This window comes from Lepidochelys kempii, chromosome 4 (assembly GCF_965140285.1).
Source record: "Lepidochelys kempii isolate rLepKem1 chromosome 4, rLepKem1.hap1, whole genome shotgun sequence".
Classification (NCBI taxonomy): Eukaryota; Metazoa; Chordata; order Testudines; family Cheloniidae; genus Lepidochelys; species Lepidochelys kempii.
This window is the reverse complement of record NC_136383.1, coordinates 9,983,733-10,004,130: the sequence shown is the minus strand read 5'-3', so window position 1 is coordinate 10,004,130 and position 20,398 is coordinate 9,983,733. Positions and strand designations below refer to the sequence as shown.

At 39.9% G+C, this 20,398-nt stretch overlaps 1 protein-coding gene across 2 annotated transcripts in view; it reads right to left on the bottom strand.

Annotated features, from left to right (window-relative positions):
- Window positions 1-7,065: 7,065 nt before the first annotated feature.
- G3BP2 (G3BP stress granule assembly factor 2) overlaps window positions 7,066-20,398 on the bottom strand; it is a 51,272-nt gene continuing 37,939 nt past the window's right edge. For both annotated transcript variants that reach the window (XM_073340346.2, XM_073340347.2), the window contains 4 exons: window positions 17,032-17,134; window positions 12,940-13,068; window positions 12,588-12,706; window positions 7,066-11,839 (listed from right to left, as the gene is read on the bottom strand). In XM_073340346.2, coding sequence (XP_073196447.1) covers window positions 11,567-11,839; window positions 12,588-12,706; window positions 12,940-13,068; window positions 17,032-17,134 — 624 coding nt within the window. In that variant the 3' untranslated portion in view covers window positions 7,066-11,566. The remainder of the gene's footprint in view (window positions 11,840-12,587; window positions 12,707-12,939; window positions 13,069-17,031; window positions 17,135-20,398) is intronic.

The window sequence follows — 20,398 nt, the reverse complement described above, 5'->3', positions numbered from 1 at the left end:
GGAACTGCCGCCTCTGATGTAGATAGTTTGCAATGTCTCATGTGACTGAACAGGCCAATCCGAGATTTGCATGATCTTTGGCAGTTACTGCAAATGTCTGTATCTTAGTTGAGAGCAGTGTCCCCATTTTATCATTCATTAGACTTACTTCAGTGATATAAACCATTAATCTAATCTCCACCCCTGCTTATGTAAAAGCGCCCAGGTCACCAACTGGTATCAGTGGAAGAACAGTGGCCTTGACATATAGACATAACCTTGAAAGACGTGAGACACAGCAGACCAGAGCTAGGGAGCAAAGACCGATAAGAAACTAGAGTAACGAGCAGTTACGCCAGCCCTACCACAAGATAGCGTGCAGCATTTTATTCTCAGACACACAAGAATAGGCTTTGAACAGGTGCGGTCACGTGAAATACATTCATCCTCAAGCAAGGGACCTGGTTTTGCATACAGAACTTACACATCGGTGCCATAAGATACAGCAGCGTGAGCCAGAACAGTTACTATGACATGAACAACTTTAAAAGTATGAAACCATAGAGAAGAAACTCACTGGTTATTAACAGATTATGCTGATCTTCTCAAAATGACCAAAACACAAGCTTTACATTGGCCCGGTTGCTGGTCTACAACAGGTGAAGGAAGGTGGACTGCAGAAGTTATGCACAACCCTCTTGCAAAATTTGACCTTACAGGCTTTTTAGGACAGTGAGACATTAACCTCAGTCTAGGCACACACACAAATTCCTTTGTTGTTTTATTGCTTGCCTACAGCCTGGGGTCTGTAATCACTGCACTCAGCTACAGCAGGTGGCTATCAGCCAAGCCCCTGTTAGAAGTATTTAGTCCTTCCATCCTTTCCCTATTATTTCCTTGGTATTGCTCTCCCCAAATATTACACAGAACTTTTCCCTTCCTTCTTTTGTTGCATACAAATGCTGAAGCAATTTTCGGCCGTAGGGTTAGCCTGTGATAACCTATTTACCACCAGGTCTTGGTACCACCCCTGGTGCCAACAGAGCAAGGTCAGCTTTTCAGTTGGAAAAGATTGTAAGAGTGCTTCAAAAAAGTTACAGTAGATCACTGTGTATCTGTCCTCCCAGCACGCTTGCTCACACAGGCGATGGTCTATTACCGTCACCTCCCTGACTAAATGGAACACAGGGAGCTAGCTGAAGTTACATTAAGGAGCATCATCTACTACTCTTTGATTTAAAGGGAAACCAGCAACCAGCCTCATATCCCAAGACAGATCAACCTGGGAATAAAAAAAAGGTACATGATAAACTCCATTTCAGCCGGAAGTGAGGCCAGAGGTCCTGGAGAGCCAGAAGCTGTAGGTTTTGAAAGCGTGGCCTGCTGGGTGCAAATACAAATCATTTGCCAGAGGAAAAGGTGAACAAGAGATTGGCATGAGAGAGGATGGCAAAGGACAAGGAAGAGCCAAGCTAAGAGGCAGCCAGCTGAGATGTGGAGGCAACAGCAGCAAGAGGCATGGTGTTCTGGACTGAGACCAAAACTGTGTATCAATCAGCATGTCCAGACTGTTGCACGTTCTGACATGTACCCAGACCGGCAGGCTAACTGGGCAAACAGGGCTTACCCCACTCTAGAAGCAGTTGGACAAAGCCAGGAGAAGCGTGATACAGGTGCCTCCATGGCTGCTGCAGGCAAGTGTAATGGTCAGTCCTGCTCTCACCTGGATAATTCCCTTAGCTCTGGGCCATCCTGACCAGAGTGACATTTTGCAAGACCTTCCTTGTTCTCCGAAGCAGTGTTTCAGTGAGCAGCACTGGCTCATGGAGATGAATCCAGGCCTGCCCCTCCACCACCTCTGTCCTTGAGTAACACGAAGCTTTCTGTATCAGAATAGCAAAGAGAAGAAACAGCTCCGCCATCCAAGCATCCTACTGGACTCAGCTGGGGCACCAAGAGGAGAATCCTGACATTGCTAAACAGACACTCTGAACCACTTACATAGTTTTGGGCAGCAATGCTGAATTTTCCCCAAAGTTGTTAGCTGCAGACGACATGACAGTATGAAAGCAGCACTCACCTATCAAGAGAAGGCACACAAACAAAATGTGGTTGTCAAGAAGGGTGGATACAGAGAGAGGTTGTGGGAAAACAGCTCTGCTGTGTGAATGAGTGGAACAATGTTAGTGAAACTCATACTTGTCAGTTCAATACAATCAAACAGGTTTGCAATAAACATACAGGGACTCTGAGTACCCCAAAGGCCGAGCTATTAATTTACAGGCAGATATTAGAAATATGGCATAAAGAAATTTGTATGGAGGGAAAACTGGCAACTGTCTCAGGAAGGAGAGGCACTCAGGACTCACTTGAGAGCAAAGACCATTAAACCGGTCTATTTTAAGAAAAACAATCCAATGCAAAAAAAAAAAAAAAAAAAGCCAACCAACACACAGCACAGGCCACATCTGGAAGGGGTCACAAAAATCAAGATGCCTTAGTTGAAATAAGGTGGGTCCCTTGAAGTCACATTAGCCAATTTCCTTCCCAGTACTGCAGATCGGTTTGAGGTGTGTTCACACTGAAATAGTAGATAAAGGAAACTGACTACTCACAGCCAAGTCTACATTGATGCCAAAATCCAGAATTTGTAATCATAGAAGAGGAAGAGAAACACTCCAGACTGCTCTACAGGCAAACCGCAAGAAAGACGTTAACTCTTGAAAAAACATTTTGCTGCAGCAAATAGTTCTAAGGCTCATAAGTAAATTTATGCAATGAAGTAGCTGGACTGTTTTGCTCAAAGCCTCAGCACATAATTTATTCTTTAGTCTCCTCGATACAACTTCATTTTGAAAACTATCCCACCCTCAGGAGGATCACTCATTATAACCACTCAATAAAAGAGTTGACCACAGAAATGTTGAGCTACAACACAGACCGCAAGAGGTCATTAGTCCAATCCCCTGCAGGGAGGCAGGACCAAGTAAACCGGAGTCCATCTCGGACAGTTGTTTGTCTAACCTGTTCTGAAAAAACAGCCTCAACCTCCCATGGAAGCCTATTCCACTGCTTAACTATCCTTATAGTTAGGAAGTTTTTCCTAGTATCTAACAAATCTCCCCTGCTGCAAGTTATTTATATTCCTTCTTGTCCTAACTTCAGTGGACTTGGAGTGTAATTGATCACCAGCGTCTTTATAACAGCCCTTACCTTATCTGAAGACTGTTATCGAGCCCCATCCCCCTCAGTCTTTCCTCAAGACTAAACATGCCCAGTCGTTTTAAACCTTTCCTCAGGTCAGGTTTTCTAAACCTTTGATCATTTGTCTCTCTCCAAGCGGAGCACCAAAACTGGACACAGGACTTCAGCTGAGGCCTCACAAGCGCCAAGCAGAGCAGAATTACTTCCTGTGTCTTACATGATACTCCTGTTAATACACCCTACCATGCTGGTAGCCGTTTGTTGGGTCAGTCAATCCAGATCCTTTTCTGCAGTATTAACTGCCACTCCAGCCATTCCCCATTTTGCAGTCATGCATTTGATTTTTTCCTTCTTCAAGTGTAGTACTTTGAGTCTTGATTGAATTTCATCTTGTCGACTGCAGACCAATTCGTCAAAGTCATTTTGAATTCTAATCCTGCCCTCCAAAGTGCTTGCAATCCTTCCCAGCTTGGTGTTATCCACATCTTTTATAACCATGCTCTCCACTCCACTATCCAAGTAATTAATTAAAACATTAACTAGTATTGGACCCAAGGCTGACCCATATGGGACCCTATTAGATATATCTTCCCATTTTAAACAGCAAACAACTGATAACTAGATTTTCAATCTGTTGTTCACCCACCTTATAACAACCTCATTTAGACCACATTCCCTAGTTTGCTTACGAGACTATCACGTGATTGATTGCCAATCCCTCGATTAGAGGATGATCTCTACCATGTATTTACATATGGGTCCTGAGATGACTCATGAGTCTGATCCTGGAACCGCAAGTTCCCCCGCAGGAGGTACAGACATTTTGTGGCAGGGCAGTGACCTGCTGGGAGAAAGTTATTTCTTTTTCCTTCCTTCCTCTCTCTCTTTTCAGCTTTGAGAGCAAGGCGCTTCTCCTCTAAGTAGGCCACTGTCTGATGGAGGATATGGCGCCATTGGGGTCGGTTGGTGGCTTGCTCTTCCGAGCTTGTGACATCCACATCAGTTTTCTTAAGATATGCTTTTTCAGTTTCTCTTTGTAGCGTTTCCTCTGACCAACACGGGATCTCTGACCATGGGTGAGCTGAGAGCAGAGGACCTGAGCTGAGACTATCGTGTGGGGGACTGTGTCAACAGCCTTTCTCCCATGCATTAGGCCAGTAATGCAGTCAAAGGCAGAAATTAGATTGACTTCGGGGTAGATTAAAAAATGAATAAAAAAATTGAAAAAATGAATGTAATATCCATTGAATTATTTGATATAATGTTTTATTTTTAAAAGGAAACCTGCTTAAAATGAATAAAAACGAGGAGGTGGAGGAGATCTACTAGTTTTAAAAGTTTGACGAACAGCCTAAATAACCCAGAGAATGTCCAAGAGATTTAGGCAAGTAGGAACTTAAGATCCAGTAACTTTCACTTAGATAGATTTGAAAATTTCTCCACAGTGAACCTGAAATAATCAGTTTAGTTCAATGACAACAGTTAATCCCCCTTTTTGATAGGTCATTTAGTTGTAAATGTGAAATATTTTGATAAGAAGTTTATGTATCCAAATCTCTCAAGGTTGTTTTAATAAAAATAAATCTTATATGCTGTATTGTATGTTTAATTCCAGTTATCCTAAGGCAGCTTGACAAATCACAAACAAAAAAAAAGTTTGCAAATATGCAATATACCATTCACTACTTTCCAACATATTAAAGGTGTACAATTAGAATCTGAAAATATTAAGTTACGTAATTGCTTAAGTGGACAGAATTATAATTTACCCTCCCAGGTCTCAAAAAGGTGTATCAAATCTAGTGTAAAGGCTCTAATTGTAAATCAACATGTTTAAATGGTTATGTTAACCAGAGAGAACGCATCTTTCTTTACAAGGTAACTTGAGTACAAACAGGAAAAAAGTTGATTTAAATTAACCCAGCCTGGTTGATTTGGCATGATTTGTTCTTGACAATCCATGTTGGTTATTACTTACTACCCTATTATCCTTTAGGTGCTTATAAACAGATTAAATAGGATTAAACAATTGTCATATTAACATCTGGAACCCTCTCCGACCTGCACAATGTATGTCGAGTTCAAGAAGGGTCCGCACACAGAAGACACCACTTTCAATATTGCCAAATGTACTAAAAGTTAACTCTACATAACAGAAAGACTTCATGGCTCATGCTGAAAGACTTCCTGCATTTGGTCTTTGTCACCAGCTTACACTTTGAGAAACAGAGCAAAACCCTGCTCGGATAGTTAACGGGATTTAATGTTGAGATGCAGGCATTGTCAATAACTTTTTAAAAATGCACAAGAATTTGAACCTATGTATTTGAATGCAGCATGATGGCTCATGTATATGACTCAGCACCTGAAGTCCTCTGGACACAAAGCTAATTGAATTGACATTTGTTTTGTACTAGGAATTTAATATTCAAGATTAGAATGTTAGAGAATTAAAAAAAAAAGCAAAGTTTAAATCTTATTTTCAGTACTGATCAACCCCCAAGCACTATCTCCCCAAACTAAATTTATCACACCAGTACTATGATAATTATATGTTCTGGCACATAATACTATGAAGATACTTACAAAATAGTTGAGGCATCTGCTCAATAGCCACTTTTTACAATCACTTCAATTTAGTTTCAAAGACAGATATAGAATCCCTGCATGAAGCAAGGAGTGACTAGACTAAGTTAACAAATTTTCCCCACTTAGTCACTTAAAAATGACATCCTACACAATCTTTGTAAGCACTAGATTTCTTTAAAAAAAACTACTTATGCCACAAAGTGACCACCTTATGAGATGTTTCAGCTCATAACAAACACTGAAATCGTTAAAGAGCCCTTTGAACTTTTAATCCCCCCCTTTATTATTTTTTGGTTGCATCCTTTTAACATGCAGAATAGCTAATTTACCAGCTTGAGACAACAGTTTATATTCAGGCAAGGTATCCGCAGACAACCCGAGTGAAATATCTAACTATAGGCACTTACATTTGGGGAAGATGGATTGTAAAACTACAAACAAGTTAAAGGACTGGAAGTACTCAGAAGGTTGTAGACATGCCAGCATAAACAGGTCTAGACATCTTAATAGCAAAGACAAGATATTTTACCTCTTAAGTCAGCGAAGGGGTAAGGTGATACTCAAACCGTGTCTACTGTGGCGGTTGAGCATTAAGAACAACGAACAGGAGAGCCATAAATAACTAGCCATGGGTTTATCCTATTCCTGAGGACTGATTATCCTGGAATGCGTTTTAATAAGGAGTAGTTTCATCTCAACTTTACTACTGGGCAGGTGAAATGTTCCAGGACTAATATAAGATCCATTGTTACGTAAATATGGCACAGTTTAACTAAAGGCTGTATTTCTATCCACGAACAGTGGAACTCCAAATATGGCAGACAAGCATGCTGGAGCTGTAACTTTTTTCTTTTTCCTATTATGGCTGCCAAGAAGAAAATACCCACAATCACAGATAACACAAACCGAAGTTGTGCTGATGGTAAGCCAAGCACCAGCTCTGGCCAAGGCTGCAGGCGTCAATTAAGAAAGGACAAACTCACAGCTGGAAGACAGACCAGCTCACTTTGTGTTCTTATCATTCAAAGGTGGTGTTAAAATGTATAAGAACGTGTTTAGTGTTTAAACTTCATGAAAAACTGGTGGGATGTTGCATGCAGAGTTATCTGCAGCCTGTTCTAATGTAATAGCAAACATTTGCATTGTATCTCTGTAACTAAGTAACCCTTCAAAGGAGAAGCCCTGTATAATGCAAATGAAATTTCCTATTAAAGTACTAGTCCCTGTGCATGGTCATTGTGTGGGAGAATCAAAGAACACAGTCGAAGTGCATTCCTCTCTTTTCCATCATGAAGTGAACTATTCTGTGCAAGTTGAAGGGCAAATTCAGAAAAAATATCCAAATAGACTTTTAACATTACATGGCTCTACCAGGGCAAGTCTCTGGCAAGACACACTGGGTTTTTTCCTTTTGAACCTTACTGTATATCATGTCATCTTGGAAATTGGGCCCTGCAAATCATGATAGCTATTCTCAGTCCTTCACGTTTAGCAAATATCTGCTTCTTCTGCCTCTCACCATCTCTAATGAATCAGAAGCCTGTATACAAAAGCCTCCTGAATTTTAACGTCCAGCAAGAAATTTCAAGTTGTTTTTTTTGTTTTAAGACTTCAGGTGGCAGGATTGTCCTTTTTTAAAAAGAATAAAATAAAATAAAAATGCAGGAAGCTCAAGGTTTATCTGTCCGAATAGTGTTTAAGATTGGTCACAGATTTTGAGCTTGTGAGGATCCCTTTAAATAATTTTACTGTAGCCAATAACTGAATTAAGAAAGTAAGAACAGCCATACTGGGTCAGACAGTATGCCATGTGCCCCAGAGGGAACGAACAGAACAGGTAATCATCAAATGCTCCATCCCCTGTCGCCCATTCCCAGATTCTGGCAAACAGAGGCTAGGGACACCATCCCTGCCCATCCTGGCTAATAGCCATTGATGGACCTATCCTCCATGAACTTATCTAGCAACTAAATGTAAAAGGGCTTTTCTGACTGGATCTCAGATATTCCTGCTATGAAAAGAGTTATAGTCAAGACATTACACTCTGAACATTTAACCCCAGGATACACAGTCCAGTAGCACAATCTAAGTGGGAATTTTATATATGCAACTCCCATGATAAATATGTTGTTTGACTACTAGCATTAAGAGCTTTTTTTTTTTTTTAAATTAAAAACACACCATTTTATATGGACAATTATTTCCCAAAAAGAAAAGCTGACATTAACACAGGCCCGGCCAGTATCTGGCAATTTGAATGAGGCCAGAAAAGAAAGAATCATGGCATGTAAAAATGAAGTGCCCGACCTCACTATAAAATAAGTGATAGTGCAGCCAGGACCAAGAAAGTCTAGTCCACTTGAAAGTTTTATTTAAGGGTTTTTAAACATCTGCCTTCTCCATACCCTGGGTAAGGACATAATTATACTCAAAAGTACATTTTTTCTGTTGTCACTGAGTACTATTTAGTGATCACAATCCTCATCCTGATTTGAGCTACATTTACCAGTTGGGAAAAAGTCTAAAGTTACTCAAATACCGAAGTGTTGACTTATTATACAGGGATATTGAGAGACTGAATTATGTAATACCTGGAGAGAGATTTTAGTTCAGATGTCAGGAGTTAAACAAATGCCAGGTAATACTGCACCATCCAGCCTTTAATCACCTTTGGCAGCAGGAAACAGCCGAACACATTTGACAACAATGGTTTAAAAATATTGTTAAACAGAATAAATATTGCAAGATTAAAGTAGCAACAGCATCAGATGGACAAACTTGTAAATAATGCAACAATTTTTTGCTACACCTGTGCAACAAAGGACGCCTAGGAAATTTGTTCTTGACATTTAATTATGTGACAAACAAAAAATGGGTAAATGCTAGAATTATTCATTGCAAACTCAGGGCTGATTTTCTTGTCTGTGAACACCTGCTTGTCCTGACCGGTCAAACATAACCCCAATAGTTGCTTGGTGTTGCTCCAAAAAACTCCATCAGTGTAGGATTTTTTTTTGGTTATATATATATTGCTTTATATAAAAATTGCTTTACTTAGGTGAGTAGTTTCTACTGAAGCATATAACATGCAAGTAAGGGGAGTAGCTTTTGATCCTATATCACTTTGAGGAATGCATTTTTTTTAAATGGGCTTTTACATAGTAAGGTCTGAAATAATGCTACACCAGAAGAGACCTACATTCAAGAGAGAATTAGGGACAGTGATAAATGCTGCAGACATCAGTAGTTTATTGGTATGTTTAGTCAAAACACATTCAAGAATGGAAACTTAAAAGTAAAAATACTTTCCACCTGCAACAATTAACTAGATTCTACTAGCATATAATGCTTAACACATTACAGCAATAAAGATGGTAATCCACTGTCTTTTATACCTACTAAAGCCAAGATGGCAAGCCAAGTTTGTTGAAATAGGATTGTAATGATAGAATACTACCACCATCCACAAATCAGCAACTAACAGTAATGGTCAATGAATCCGTTACTTTGCTTTAAGAGGTACATTTACTGAAAGAGGGACAAGAACATTAAGAGTCCACAGTACAGTAGGTGAACAATCACCATGTAAACTTCTGGGTATGATGTTCCATTATCTTTATTTCATGGCATTTAAACAAGAAGCAAGCCAGAAACTGAATGGCTCAGTAGCTCTTCTAAATGTCAGTTACACTTTTGTGACTTTTCCCCATGCCATTTGCCATAACAATTTAGAAGATGGCAGGGCGATATCAGAGCACGAAAATTTTAAAAAAAGCTACACAAACACTGGTGGTAAACCGTTTACTGAAGACAGCAGTTTGACTAAAAGCTTCAAACTTAAGTCAAGTCATGTTTTGTGGTGAGGAGTTCAAGTACTATGTTTCCAGGTAACATCTGAAAATGCAAGAGTAACAAACTAAAATATAAAAATGGAAACTGAGCAATATGTCCCAGAAAATGTATGGAAATAGTGCAAGACTTACCATCAAACATGGAAGACCTCAAGTTTTGGGGGAAAACAGTCAGATGCAATCTTGCTTTGCCTAATACATCAGAAACAAACACGTGCAACATCTTCCAGCTTATTTGAAAACCATAAACAGTTGCACAATTCCGAAACAAACTGTTACTATGCCATATTTGCTACTAGTTGCAATGTGATGAGGTCTTCCATGCTTAGAAGCAGCTTTTAAGTGGTCACACTCTCCCCCCTCCCTCCTGAAGCATCAGAGCTTGGTGCTTGCTGAACTCTCCAGCACTGAGTTAGACAGTATCGTTTGCTACATTTGCAGTTTACTGGAACGTGCATCTAGGCAGACAGTAATCCGGAAATAGCAAACCTCTCACAGATTTAAAGAATCTATAAGTAAAAATACATAAAAGGATGTCTCCCCCTACCCTCAAGTTCAGAGCCTGATGGGTGTCGACATCAGTTCAAAGATTTGTGCAAAATGAGTAAGTTCAAAAAACTGGAAAATGCAAATACTTAGAGCTGCTGATCTGTTCTCTGAAAATTGCAGTATCGTCATTTAACAAGCTTACCCTCAATCTATAGATGAGCATACTTTAGAAGTTGGCAAAGCGTACCAAGTTCTTAGCTGACTTTTGAAATGTAACTGAAATTTCACCTTCATATCCATAAAAATTCTACATTTGATAGAGAAAAGACAATCCGGAGACTACTCAGTTGCCTTATCCCTCCCTTCCCCTCCTCCACAAAAAGCCAAAGTTGTTAATTGAAGAGCGAGGTGAGTGATATTCTAGTAACTTACTGATTTAAAGATACTGCAATTTTTTATACAACTTTTCAATGATTTCTTTTAAACATTTTGCAGCTGTTTGGCTTTGCAGCACTGCAATTCATACACTATACTGTACAAAATCACCAGCAAGACTGGAATGATGTATTAATAGAAGGCACCATCATGCTTATTACATTACTAGAGAACTCAAATACAGTAAAGACAATTCACTGTACAACGCTTAAAGAAGGGGAAAAGGGGAGGAGGAGTGTATTGAGCAGCCAGCCATCCCTGTATTGAAGAGGGGCAGATAGAAAAATCTTAGATATGAGCTATCAAACTTGTTTTGTACTCAGGACCATAACTTTGAAGTTCTGGATTATGTTTAGTTTACCACTAAATGGTTTCCTTCTGGAATATACTTGTAGTCTTGTTAAGGTTTGTGTGTGTACATGTTGGTCACAGCAAGCAGATCAGATGCCCGCATCGTTTCAAAAGCTATTCTGTCTGAAAAAAGATGAAGGATTTTTTTCCTGATGCCTCTTGTAGATGTCAATGTAAATGACTTTAGAGTACCCATTAGTGCATTTTGATGAGTGCATAAACACAAGTTAGTTTGTTTTGAGCCAAGTGTTCTAAAAGAAAAAAAGGCAAGCTTCTCCAATTGCACAGATTGCACTAACTGCGTTTCCAACAGTAATAAGCAGAAACAGTAACACTTACACAAAATGTGCAGCAGAGGGTTTTTGACTGAAAGGACCTGAATTCGATTGGGCATGTCCTTTAGTCCACTTTTGTTGCAGATAGTTTTATGGTCATTTCTCTGTCCTTAATTCTCCAAGTCTAAATTTATAAATTAACAGTGTGACTCCTGTTGTGAAATTTGGGAAAGCATGTCCACCTCAATTTAACTGGTAACCAAAGGATGCTTTTCACATCAAAGAAATGATCAAAAAGGCTGTGTCACATTCCAAAGCCAAAAAAATTAACAAGAATGCAAACACGACGAATAATGTACCACTGCCAAGACTGTCTGCCAACAGTGGAGGATTTCAACGACGTTGTCCTGTGAAACGGCCTTCCATTTGCCCGGTTCCTCTTCCAGAGCCAAGTTTCTGTGCCATGCCACCCCGGGGAGGAGGTCCTCTTCCATCACGGTCCCGCATCATTCCACCACCCACTATTCCACGGGGACCCCCGGGCCCTCTATCATTGCGCCGAATATCCCTACGATCATCACCACCGCCTCGGGTCTCTCTTTCACGGGCAGCTCTTGTTTTTTTCTCTTCTACATTCAAGCGCACCTCTCCTCGAAACATAATGGGCTTAGAAGGGGAAAATGTTTACAAGGCGAAGTTAGTCACCGTTTCATAACGTCCCAGCAATATAAAACACATGGAAACAGAAATCCCTGCATGCTACTCTGTCATTAGCAGCGCAGTTGCACACAGCTTAATGCCAAATTTCACTAGCAGTTTGTGACTTGCAACTTCTAACTCTACATATCTGTCGAGACCATAGAACACTGCAATAAATTAGTAAAATACTTCGATTAGGCAAGGAATTAAAAAGGTCTGGGACTTGCTATGGTCAGTACCACAAAACCACTGCTAGCTTGCAAGAGTAGCAATTTTACTTTCAATTCTCAAACTGTTAGGACTGAAAACCTGCCATCCCTAAAGGAAGCCGAGATATACTGACCCTGGAAATTCTGTAATTTCCTTTTCCCCCCAATCCCAGCACTTCAGTTCAAGTTTAGCTTGCTCCACTGAGAAGCCCTAGACCTATGATTTAGTGATGAAAGTAGTACTGTTCAAAACTTTGGAACTCAGTTTTTAAAAACTTACAAGCATCCATCAGGAGACAGCAACTTCGAAAGAACAGAATTGAAGTGGGAACCACAATAGGCTACAAACAAAATATAAACGTTCCATGACCTCCATCAGTGATCAGAGGGGAAATCTGAACTCTGGTGAAGAGCAGTAAGAACCAAGGACATTGCATCATTCATACTTTAGTAGCATTATTTCCCTCACTATGACAAATATGCAAATGCTACATGGCCAAACTTACTTTCGCAACTAAGATTCTCTGAACTGGCTCAGAGTCATCAAATACCACAAAGCCAAAGTTTGGTAGTTTTCCTCCAACTCCTTTGGTATTGATGCGAAGTTCCACCACATTTCCAAAGCCTGTGAAAGCACATTACAAAAACGAATTATGCAATAAGGCCCTGCAAAAAGCCTATTTGGTTTAGTTATTGTCAAAAGCCGGTTTAGTTATTGTCAAAAGCCTCTTGTAATGTTAAAGTTTGTTCCTTTGCTTTTAAAACGTTAACATATATCATGTTAAGTGGCTGAAGCTTCACCTCCATCCTCTAGACCCAGTAGATGAATTTCAAACTATTTAAAAGCCCATCACTTACTCATAAAGAATTCTTTCAGTTCATTTTCATCAATATCATGTGGCAAGTTGCCAACAAAGAGCTGATGGCTGTCTGGGTAACGAATTATTCGGCGATTATCAGATTCATTCTGCTCCATATCCCCTCGACCTGTGTCCATTCAAAACAAAAGCAGTTAATTTTAGGATTTGTATGGTATAATTTGAGAAGTACATCTAGCAAAACACTGATCTGCTTTCAGTTCATTCACTTGAGCTAGTCTCACCCTATTTTCTGCTGGGGAAGGCATGCATATTTAGTGCCCTTAAAAGCTTAATTCTGCCCAATTGGGATATCAAAAGCTTTTTGTTTCCTTCACATACAAGCCATATCACTCAGCTATGTGCTTCCCAAGAGAAACACGTCCACTGAATACACTTAATTTTTCTCATGTGCTTTTAATCTTCATGGAAAGTGCTGAATTGACCGCTGCAGAGACTAATTTGAAGACTGTACAGCACTGGCAGCAGCCATGCAAGCTTCCCCATCAGTGAATCTCAATCCTGAACAACTCCAAGTATCAGAAAGTAAGTCTATCTACATGCTCAGTGGGAGACTCTGCTAACATTACCATCAGTTACCTCCTTTGTCCATACCACCAAAACTGCAACATCTATCCACTGGGAGCTGAGATCCAAGTGGTTTCATACATCCTCAAAATAAAATCTGTTAAAAAGCAAGCATACTTCATGACTGCAACTACTCTGTCTTCGTAACACTCAGAGCTGCGGTCAACACTGTTCACCACCAGTTTTTAAGGTGAATGTGCATCTCATTGTACCTTTGGAAATGTAAGTTAAGTTAAGAACTGTTCACTCCTGCCCAAAAACTGGAAACAGTACACAGAAAAAGATATTAAGCAACAGCCCACTCTGAACACCCTTGGAAGTTTCTTAAAAAGCGTGAGGAAAGCTTAAAGTTCACAATAGGTTATTGTCTATTATTTTCCAGGGTCTCAAAGTTACCATCTTAGCCATTTAAGACATTTCTAGTAACCTTTCAAATGATCTGAAAAGCTAGCATTTCCTGTATATTTTCAACCATTTCTTCTAGCCCTCCTCTTTCATCATGACTGTTCAAAGGAGGAGTACAGCTTTGGAAGTTAAATGTTTTGTTATCTACTAGTGGTGGCAAGACAGCCAGTTACTCCACTTCAGCCCAGCTAGAATATATGTATTAATTTATGGTGGTCAGACTGCATTAAACAGACATAACCCATACCCCCATATAAAAGCTCACTGATGTTATTTATCTACTGAGCTATTGAAAAGCTAGGACCAACAGTGAAGGCATTCCCATTGTACTGTAAAGATCTGAATGCATTTCTTATCTCCATGAATGCAATATAAGATTTAACTAATGAGAGACATAAAATCTTAGCCTGTATCATATTACTAGGCCATTGTCTGGATCTAGATCTTCTGATAGGATACAATACCAAGATGATCATCCCTTCCCATTTTTCAACACTTTATGGCATAAGTCAAAAATTTCCCCTCCATGATTTGATTTACAGAAGCTTGCTGGATTGTTGTAGGATTTTTCATTACAGATCAGATGGTTCTCAGAGCATTTTGTATACAAGGGAAGTTCAGAGGACAAACTTTACTTTGTATTTAAGCAACTTCTCAGCTGTTAGCACTGTAGTGTTTGATTCAGTTCATGGCACTCTTCTTGTAAGGTTGTTCAAGTTTATTTTCCCTGTTGCATACAATAGCCTTTACGATACTTGAAAATGAAGTCTCTCTGCTAGCTTTGTCTTTTTCCAATTTGCAATAGTTCACATTTTTATTGCAGCTTGCAGGTAACACTGCTTTTACTTTCTTGTTGCACCAGCTGTCATTAGTAAGTGGAATTTGTGTTTGTTAGCTCTGGCAGCAAAAGTTAAACAGGACAGGATAGTTCCTATAGACCCTAAACAGCGGTTATGTATTAGGTATCTTAACTGAGTTTTAAATGTACTGGATCAATCCCCCTGAATTTTGATATCTTATTTTTCTTCAGACAGGCAGCTAACAGAACAAGCTTTTGTACTATTGCATTTCAACCCCTATGTCTATCCATCTGTAAATAAGATAGGTATGTGCCATGTTTTTTAAATCCCTGGTCTCTCGACAGCCTGTCAATACATTTACCAACCAAAGTTGTTGAGACATGGATATATACCTACTAGAACTTGAGACCAGCTAATTGCATATATCCAAAATAATTAATATGCCATTGCAATCAGTTATACAATAGCAACTACCAGTCAGTGTCAAGCTTGGGCTGAATGCAAAGTATTGACAGATGGGAACTTTCATCTATCCCAGTATCCTGAGACGTTTAGTTGCCAAAATTCCAACTTTTACAATTACTCAAATAGCAAAATGAGAAGTCAGAACATTAAGCCAGATATAAACAAGACCCATACTAAGATTTAGTTGCAGCTAAGTCATGGGATAGCCGATATGCACAACTTAACAACTCTATTTTGCCTAGACTTAAAACCTCTATGAAGTTTTGGTTTTTCAGCCCTTGGTACAGATCAAGTCTTTAAAAAAGGAAATCTGATTTCTAACAGGCGTTAGAATATTTTCTAGCCACCTTAAGCACATTTAGTTTCAGTGCTGTTGGAAGCAAGGGAATAATCACACAGACAACAGTCACAAGTAGAAAGTACTTCTAACACTAGTGTAGATTAGAAAGTTTGGTATGTACATTCATCTGGTGCAGTTGCCCCAATATCAATAGCTGTGTAAATGCAAATACAGATCTGTTTCAGGAAGGCTTGCTTCCACTAAATCTGAATTGCACCCGTTTAAGCCACTTTTGAAAACCGTTGCCTGTTCTATGCTAGCACTTAAAAGTTTCAAAATTCCACCCAACATTTAAAAATGTGCAAATATCTCTTGTATAAAACCCCTAAACTCATCTGCAATGTGTAATTCAGGCCTTTGATCAGAGATCATTTATTGTTCGAAGTTGCACAGCGATTCTCTTAACAGGTCAAATAATTTCTCTTGATCTTTGCCAGAATTTGAATTTTAATACTCAGAGGTGAAATCCTAGAGTGTCACTCACCCACTGTACACTACTGCACCATTCACAATTGCAAGTTAACGTACACTAGATCAAGCTGTACACAACTTTTGAGGTGTATCCCCATGAACAGATTTAGATGTTGTGCACAGCTCAAAATGGGTACTTAATGAACAGTGCTGATCAAGAGTTGACCGGGATGTATTAGTAGGACTGCTTGTTATAAATTGACAGGTGTAAGTGAGGCAGCAAAAACTGAGCAGTATTTGAGACTTAACACCATCTCAAAGACTATATTATGCTCTGAGAAAAGCTACAATAGAATGAATGGCATGGCATTTGGCACATGACATGATGCGTGATCAAAAAGATTTTGTTCAGAAAGGAGAAGCACATTGTAAGATATAATGGAAGGCATTTAAGTGCTCCCATTTGATCTGTTCAACATGAATTAGAGGACATTCAAAATTAAGAAACCATCAACTTTTAGCCTCAAGAGAACACAGTTTTAAAACGCATTAAGCAATCTGAGGAAGTTCCTTGCTGCACGATACGAGCAAATAACTCAGGAATGTTAAAAAAGGATTAGATAAAAGGAAGATTTGCAGTTAGAGGGATGACCCTCATGCTTCAGAGCAACTCAGGACGAAATAGGGCTCAGGAAAACATTTATTCAATGCAACTAGGGATGGAGGAATGAAGGATTTTCACTTTCCTAAAGGTCAGGTACAAGCCAACACTAGAAGCGGGATATCAAACAAGACAGATCAAAGGTCTGTTTGGTATAGGATTTCCTGTACCAACCAATCACAGGAATCAGAGTAACAGCCGTGTTAGTCTGTATTCGCAAAAAGAAAAGGAGTACTTGTGGCACCTTAGAGACTATCCAATTTATTTGAGCATAAGCTTTTGTGAGCTACAGCTTATGCTCAAATAAATTGGTTAGTCTCTAAGGTGCAACAAGTACTCCTTTTCTTTTTGCAATCACAGGAAGTGACCCTTTCGAATCCAAAGACAACAGATACATTGGTTCTCATCTTCGCACACGGTTACCTGGTCTTGGTCCCCTGGGTGGAAAACCCGGTCGCTCCCTTGGACGCTGTTCACGCACACGGGGTGGCTGAGACTGAGCTTCAGGTTTAGTTTCAACTCTTGGCTGAAACAAGAGAACGCACACTGCTAAACACCAGATACCATAGAAAAGCTGAGATAAAAGCAGTTTACAGATCACTCGCATGCATAGCAACAATTCTGGAAGATACAGGTCCACGGGAAGAGTGTTTAGGAATACAGGAAAGTTTTCTACAAGTTCCTCTGTACCAATCCAGGACTGCAGGGCTTGCCTTTCTCTGCCAGCAGGTAGAGAACACAAACCTCTCAGAATCAGGACTAAGAGCTCTCTTGCTAATCTTATTATGCCCAAGGGCATGGCTAGAGGGAATTGTCTACAACTGACCAGGCACAGAATTGAGACCCAAGTAGCTCCATAATTTTATGTAAGAGCAGGTGCCTAAAACCGGTACAAAGAAATATGCAGAAATCAAACTAAAAACAGAATTTCTGCAGCATTTCCCGTGCCACGCTTGCACTGCACAGACTAGCCCTAGATTAATACGTATGGAAGAAACAGAATTACAGTTAATGTCTGCCTGGAGGATTCTTCTTCCAGAATACACATCAACTACAGGTAACAGCCACATCGTAACAGGAAAAGAAAGCAAGTTCACAAATCTCTAAATACAGTCTTCTCCCATGAGGAGATCAAAGAGAAACTATCTTAAATAAATAGTCCTACAGTGCAGAAGTTAGACATCTTCCTTTTCTTTCTCTATGCCAAGCCTGTGCACGAGGGAGCACACACAAAAACTGTCCCACTATTCATAAAAACCTCACACCTTGAGCCATTAAACACAAGCTTCTGCATACAAAAACTGCCTTCAAAAAGGGGTAGGAAGCTACAGAACAAGGAAGTTAGGTGACTGAAAATTGACTCTTAGTTATAGAAATTGCTGCTATCCGCTACAAGCATTCAGTTCACTTGTACTAGCCAAAGAAATGCTACCACCACAAAGACCACATTCCTATCACCAGGGTTTCAGAGATAAGCTTGCAGAACTAAAATCCAAAAGGGGTGTTTCACTGAAGGAATGGTCACAGGCACCATCGCATGCTCATGTGGATTCAACAGTTCAAAAGCAAGTGACAGTAAAGGAGAGATTCCCACCACTTTTCCTTTGGAAACAAACTACGGACACTAGTGACTTAACCCCAATATTTGTGCTCAGAGAAGATTTTCTGGGAAAGATTACCTATTAAGTGCCCAAATATTACACTGAAGACTAATGTCTCACCCTGCCTACCACTCAAGTGGCACCTTACCAGGCACTTCCTCTCCAATATTTTTAGACTGAGCATTTTAATTATGAGAATTAGAAAAAATAAATAAAACCTTGTCTGAGTGTAGCACTGGCATCTACTTCTGCAGCAGCACCTCTTGGGCCACAACAGCGCCACTGTGATATTTTATTGTCCTGAAGTTTTAATGTGTAAAAAGTTATAGAAATAAAAGCAGCTCATAGCACTACATGGCAGCTAGAAAGGCAATCGCAGATTTTTCTTTCCTGAACAGCAAGCTACCTTGCCCTCAAAGTTACTTGATTTCATTCTTTTTTTTTTTTTTTTTTGGGGGGGGGGGGGGGGGGGAGGGTCCTCAAGAGAAACAGTCTATCTGCTCAATCATTCACCTCAGATGCCTACTTAACACAATAAGTAGTGTGTGTCTGTCCAAAGAAATAGAGGTTCCAGCCTTATTAGACACCAGTGTGTGGTTTATGAGAAGTAGGCCAGCAATACCAAACTATCCACGTTCTTCAGCGCAAGACATACCAACTGCCTCAATTTTGTACACACCTCAAAATTAAAGAGTCCAAGCTCGCAGGGCAACATTGGAGAGGGCATATGCTCCTGCAAACTAGCATCCTACCAAATTATGAGAGGGGATAGAGGCGCCCTTGGAACTGAGAACTGCTTGTTCCATCCACCAATCTCCCTCAGTCCTCGGTTTTCTGGAAAGAGCATGAACTACACTGGAAGCCACAGAAAAATATTTCTACAGCGTGCCAGAGAGAGAGGGGATACATCCCTCTCTCCTTGGAACTGTAAAATGATTAGCAAATAATTTGTTTCTGGTAATGCCCATGCAGCATACTCAGAAGCCTGCAGTTGTTTGAGCCTTTGGGCATCGACTCAAAAAAGATGAAATGCCTCCATTCTCCCAGAATCCACAAGAGAAGAAATGAGGACTAAACAGGACCTTCTTCTGCTATTGTGATAGTCATCTTGCTTGAATCCCAGAAGCAAAAAGAGCACAAGAAGCAAGCCCACAAGACTTATTTGCCCTCAAATGTTAACATTTCATGTGTCAAAGACAGACATGCCTCAAATTGGACCATATATATGGAAAACTGAATGGATCTGCTTTGGAAGACTTCTATCCCTTGAGGTTTAAGGTCTTTCCCAGATGAGATGCCTGCCACACAGTTACCGCAAAAGGGAGATAATTTAGATGGGATACAGATAAGAATCTCAGCTTGCTACAACATTGTCTCCATGTTGACTTCTATGAAATCACTCACTTTGATTCTCACCAATAGACCACAGGAAAAATGAAGCCACCCCTAGGCCTAGACTTCTAATATTGATCCAAGATTCCCCATGGCCTTGTGGTTTTAAGATATCCACTGAGCCAGACAACAGATTATCCCTAAACCCAGAAGAACTAGACAGTTTTTCAGATTTACTCATCTGTTTAGAAAGAGATTAACTCTGCATCCTTAGAATACTCAGAAAAATCTCATCTACATATCCTGTTATATATGTCCTCAAGTGTAAGAAGTCCTATTCCAGTTTGAAAAGCTTTTAAGGCTTGGTTCTGGAGACATGAAGGCAACAACACTATCAGTCACCAAAAGAAGCACTGGTTTGAACTCATCGAAATTCCAAATTAAATACAAATTAGTGACTATTTAAGCCCTTTTCTTGGTAGGTAATCACTGCTTCAACTCAAATGGAAGGCCAGACTACATTTAAGGTCTTGTCTTCACTGCTCAGAAGAGATGTGTTTTTACCACACTAATGCATGGGAGCTATCCCATGGTAAAAACGACAATGAAGGCTTGGCAGTTCAGTTTCACTGCAAAGCAAACTAGGCACGGTCAACCACAGACAGGGTATAGTACCATGCCTTCAGTGTGGTTTTTACCTGGGCATGGCTCATGTGCATTAGTTACCCTGAGGTGAAGGGGGAATTAAACAAACAAAAAAAACCCCACACAACACAAAAATCACCTCCACATCTTCTCTTAGCAGTGAAAACATGACCTAGGTTACTCCCATATTCAGTGTTTATCTCTGAACACAA